At 36.4% G+C, this 5,666-nt stretch overlaps 1 protein-coding gene across 1 annotated transcript; it reads left to right on the top strand.

The window, feature by feature from the left end:
* The first annotated feature begins 1,775 nt into the window (after window positions 1–1,775).
* Window positions 1,776–3,804, top strand: LOC143219535 (uncharacterized). Its single transcript, XM_076445472.1, has 2 exons — window positions 1,776–2,167; window positions 2,264–3,804. The coding sequence occupies exons 1-2, from the start codon at window positions 1,875–1,877 to the stop codon at window positions 2,565–2,567; spliced, it is 597 nt and encodes a 198-aa protein (XP_076301587.1). The 5' UTR covers window positions 1,776–1,874; the 3' UTR covers window positions 2,568–3,804.
* The last annotated feature ends 1,862 nt before the right edge of the window (window positions 3,805–5,666 follow it).

Genomic DNA, 5,666 nt, shown 5'->3' on the forward strand with positions numbered 1-5,666 from the left:
GTCATTTTAACTACATAATATAATGTGAGAAGTAAACCTTGCGGTTGAGTTTTAATTCTTGTATTTTAAATTATAAAGGAATAAATAATAAATAAAAATAATAATAAATAAGTAAAGGAAAGTAAGTAGATATAGAAAGTAAGAAAGCATGTATGTAATAATTAAAGGAAAGATTAAATAAGCAGTGCTGGGTAGAATTCAAATGTATTTGTAGAATTATAATATGTAGATACGTACATAAGTTTCTATAACAATAAAAAATGGGAATATAGTAATCTCAACTCTAAACAGTTCTGTTAAAATATATAAGTTTATGAAAGAAGAGTACATCAATTAAATGTAAATATAAGACATGCAACGGAATTCGTAGATTATTAAATTTTTGAAAGTAATGTGATTGCGAATTAAAATAGTGACAACGAAGAGCGAAGGACTGAAAAATTACACGAATATGTAGAATTGCTTTCACAGCTCCTGAATAATTCTGTGTGAAAAAGATAATTTAGATAAGTATTTTTTGCCTATAAAATATAATAATTTTTCTGAGTAATGAATACGATACTTTGTGATTTTTTATATTTTTCTTTTACATGTGGTGTACGAAGCAGAATTACTAGCTGAACTATTTTAATTGGAACACACGGTCAGATCCTGATTATTGCAATGACAATGTTCTAACGGTAAAAAGCATTGATAATTTAACTTTCTATTCTTTGTATGATTTGAAATATTCATAATATGGAGAATAAATAATAATTATCAGTAGATAAGAAACATTTTTTAATAAATTTTAGTGCAAATTTCATCCCGATATCTCTGATGGTTCAAGAGTTATAGTAAAATGTCAGGATCCAACCTGCTGTGTTCGGTCGTCGTATGCTGTGTATCGCGCGGTGCAGCATTCAAACAAATTTTTAACAACATTCCTTGTTAGAACTAATTTTACGGAAAGTTTCTATCTATGTCAGCGATAATATCATCGACCATATTTTCATTTTTATGTTCTTCAGAATCATTTGTTTAGTCAGCGACCACCATTTGTTATTTCATCTGACGCACGCAACGCGTAGCTAACGAATATTACAATACAATATTGTTAGAATCAATTATATTCTAGGTAATGATCGTATTTTCATATTCATTCTATAAAATGTGTAATCGTAATTTTACCGTGTCGTCAATGTGATGTATCAGTCTCTGATTGACCGAAAGGATGTTTTGTGTGAAAAGAGAATCAGATTTTGAGTTTGCGAGTGAGAGGATCGTTGGGAATGGACGTGTGAATGTAACGGATGGATTTGAATGTGAAGCAAATGGACTGTGTAAGGAGTAAATGATTGTGAAAATCGGATCTACAATAAATAACTGTATTTGCACTTATATTGCACAAATTGTCGGCGAAAATGAAAATGAAACATGTACTAACTAACTTGAGAATAAATGAATAAACGCAAAGAGCACTTTTGAATACAAAGAACAGCTGTTCGTTTGACATGCGGTAACGACTGAGCGGGAGACCACGGTTGTCTCTCTCTTTTGTTGTCTCGATCCTTCTGGAAGTTCGTCACGAGCCGGTGGTTCCGGTTGAGCATGCTAGAACGTTCCAGAAAGATCGAGAATGGGTTTCAACCAATCACACGCTTAGCCTAATGCCCGCGTGAGCCTCGACGGCATACGCCACGCGCTCGACTTGGCTGAAGTCGCAACAGCCTTGCCGCGTTCGCGTCAAGTGGCGAGACAACATGGCGCCTTGGCGCGCCAGTCTTGAACAATGTTTTACCAATTTTTTTACATATGTTGAATTATGGCTGTTTAAAATTCATTGTATTGCCGATAATATTTTGTTTCTCTCAAAGTAATCATACTGTTAATAGATGGAAAAAATCGCAGGTAAAGTGAAAGGTTCTTTTGTCTTTGTACACAACGATTACGTGTACAATAAAGATCATCGCAGTGAAAATATTTATCGTTGCAACACACGACGCACCACACGATGTTGTGGGGCTGTGATGGTTCTCAGCGATGGGACTATTACGCTATTAAAATCCCACAATCATTCTAAATTGTTTCATACAATCCAGCGGGAGAAAATGAAAAGTGATATGCTTCAACTATGTCGGGAGACATTGATCCCATTAAAAAAAATCTTCGATGACATCTGTAGACAGTAATTATTGTACCATATTTTTGAAAGAAACTTTGAACAATATGAAATAGATTTAAAAATTATCAGAAAACTAAATAAAATTCTTTTTTTGTGTAGGTATCCTATTGCTGCAAGCACATTATCATATAACAGTATAAAAGCTGTACTTTTCCGAGAAAGACAAAAAAGCTATCCACAAGTTGCGCCTAATTTAATCGCCATAAATGACTGCATTGAGACTCATTCTATCATGGATAACATTACTAAAATAGTAATAAAGGATGAAGAGGGTAAAGCAGCCATTTTGTTCACTACAGGCACACTTTTGAACGTTCTTGATACCTCCCACTGTATCTATGCTGATGGTATTTTCTCCGTAAGTAGTATACAAGTGAAAGTAAAGTATATATGTAGGGTGTAACAGAGAACATGTGAGAATCAACTCAGGAACTGTAATTGTACTATATTTAAAAACATTGAGAAATATTCATATAAATGTATGTCTATCTGTCTTGATGAGATTTTTCTGTTTTAATTTTGTCTTATCTAATTCCATCTGTGTGTGCATAAGATATTGAAAATGACTATCTTGCCAATTTCCAGAAAACTTGTAGAAGTCTTGTTATGGATCCGGTTACACTCTGAAAGACTCCTGGTGTTTGCCGAATTTGTTGAGAAGCTTATTGTAGTCTGAAGCTTGCGTGAATTCTTGCTTATGAGATATACCGGTTTACTGTGCAGTTTATGGACAGAGAGAGTTTGCTCTTTTTACAAAATCCGTTATATCTCGTAAACAAAGATAGATCAAGCATATGTTTATATGAATTTTTTTCATTGTTTTAGACGTACAATCAGTTTCTGAAGTGGGTCTCACATATTCTGTTACACCTTGTATAATATATGTGTATGTATAGACACATAAGACAAACACACAACATTATGTCAGTGTTTAAAGTGTGTATAGTGTATATTATTATTAATATATAAGGTATTTCTAGGATTTTGTCTACTCTAATATTGCTGTTGTTTTTGCAAATCCAAATGTTTATTACACTGAGAAGTAACTTGTAAAAGAATTAGCAAATTGTGCGATTCGTGTTTTTTCAACTTTTTGAAGTAATCGACGATTTTTCACTAATAAATGAGTATAAATGTGTTGATATTGGAATGCCTCTGTGCCGAAAATTCATGATAATTTGAATGAGGCTATCAAGAAATACACTTGATATGACCTCTATTACTCTCAAGACAAAGAAAATATTTCTATAGAGATTTACTTTATTAATTATGTTCCAAGTCAAATATTTTTCGAGCGACTGCTGACCAGATGTAGCATCCTTACTTCCAGCACGGTATTTCATTACCCTGAACTTACGCTACTTGGACAGGCAAGGACCGCTTCTTGTAAGATAACAAAGATATTGGTCAGACAAGAAAATATTAAATTTATTAGTCCTTCAAATTATTATGAATTGTCTGGTCATTTCAAGATCAACATACGTGTTTAAAATCCATTTTTTTAAATCAGCTACACTAGTAAAAATGTGTCGCTGTTACAAAAAAAATCGTCGATAAACTTTAAAACTTGAAAAAAATTTTCTTGACGGAAAAAAACATGAAAATGAAAACAACTATTGTTTTGTATATTTTGTTATTTATAAAAGTAATGAAGACATTAAAATGGATGAGATAAACGAAATACCTGGTATTCATATAATATGTAGTATAGACATAATACTGAATGTACCCAGACAACCAACTGCTCCGTTCTGCAGCTGTACTGCGCCGCAGCTATGTCGCGTTTTGGATCCCTGCTGCCGCGCCACTGCACGGAGAACGGGGCTCGATTTTGCCTCGCCGTAAGAGGGCAACACGGTCGCGCCAGGTCGCATTAATGTAGGACGTGCTATGTGGTAGATGTCGCTAAAGTAAATGTCTATTATACAAATGTGTAGCAGCAGCAGTCTTTCTTTTTACTGACAAAATTAATATTTTTATTTAAATTACATACTACATACTATCAGGTCGTTCGGAAAGTAATTTCCTTTATCGTGTAGAGATGGCAATGCTTCCGTTTGTCATTACTAGACTGCGAATCTTTCTGCAAAGTAGAAATTCACTACATCGATTGCAAGAAATAGAAATCAAATTGAATGTTATTTCTTCAGCAAAGGAGAAAACGAAATGACTTTCCGAACGAGCTAATACATTAACATATTACAAGGAGAGCTGCATAAAGTCTAAATAAAATCAATCTCATCACTTTCATACAAAGAAACATTTACCAGTTACTTTTAAGGTTCGGTAGGTGTAGAGTGTTGAAATTTATAATTTTCGGCTCGAGCGCGTTTCAAGCTACCCGAGTGCATCGGGCTGCCAAGGGGTTTCGAGCTGCCCGGGAGTGTCTCGATCTCGTCGGGCGGGTTCGGAAAGAATCGGACAAGTTCGGGCGAGCGAGTTTTCGCGCTACTCGTGATTCAATTCTGCGTTCGCACCAGTTCGCACGAACTTGTCCGCTTCTGTCTGACGTCTGAACGCGCTCGACGAAGGCGAGCCACTCTCGGGCCACCGGGCCACCCGATGGTGTGTCACGGATAGACTGCGGATCTTTCTGCAAAATAAAAATTTACTATATCGATTGCAAGAAATAGAAATCAAATTGAATTGAATTGTTTCTTCAGCAAAGGAGAAAACAAAATGACTTTCCGAACGAGCTAATACATTATAACATATTACAAGGAGAGCTGCATAAAGTCTAAATAAAATCAATCTCATCACTTTCATACAAAGAAACATTTACCAGTTACTTTTAAGGTTCGGTAGGTGTAGAGTGTTGAAATTTATAATTTTCGGCTCGAGCGCGTTTCAAGCTACCCAAGTGCATCGGGCTGCCAAGGGGTTTCGAGCTGCCCGGGAGTGTCTCGATCTCGTCGGGCGGGTTCGGAAAGAATCGGACAAGTTCGGGCGAGCGAGTTTTCGCGCTACTCGAGATTCAATTCTGCGTTCGCACGAACTTGTCCGCTTCTGTCTGACGTCTGAACACGCTCGACGAAGTCGAGCCACTCTCGGGCCACCGGGCCACCTGATAGTGTGTCACGGATAGACTGCGTATCTTTATGCAAAATAAAAAATGTCAGCGTCGATTACAGGAAATAGAAACTAAATTGAATGTCATCTCTTCCCTTAATGATTTTAATAGAGGAGAAATCATATATCGACATCTTCAATTTAAAAAATTTTCCAACAACTATCAATTTCATCTACTCAAGTTTGCTATAAATGCATAAAGATCCGCAGTCTATTCGTGACATATCAAGCGGCCCGAGAGTGGCTCGACTTCGTCGAGTGATTTGAAAATTACAGTCAAAACGTGTTGGTCGAGGAAGTGTCGACTTCCAGCTCAATAGTAATGACCTGTCATAAATCTCCCTGTAGAGAACAGCCCCGGGAACGGCACTGAAAGAAATCGAGTCTACCGGGTTGGGTCTCCCTGGGTCTGCCTAGCCCGACCCCAGCCGCG

Source organism: Lasioglossum baleicum, unplaced genomic scaffold (assembly GCF_051020765.1).
Source record: "Lasioglossum baleicum unplaced genomic scaffold, iyLasBale1 scaffold0047, whole genome shotgun sequence".
Lineage (NCBI taxonomy): Eukaryota > Metazoa > Arthropoda > Insecta > Hymenoptera > Halictidae > Lasioglossum > Lasioglossum baleicum.

Coding starts and splice junctions, on each gene's coding strand:
- LOC143219535 (XM_076445472.1), top strand. CDS start 1,875: ATGGAAAAAATCGCAGGTAAAGTGAAAGGTTCTTTTGTCTTTGTACAC. Junction 2,168..2,263: donor TTCGATGACATCTGTAGACA/GTAATTATTGTA, acceptor TTTTTTGTGTAG/GTATCCTATTGCTGCAAGCA.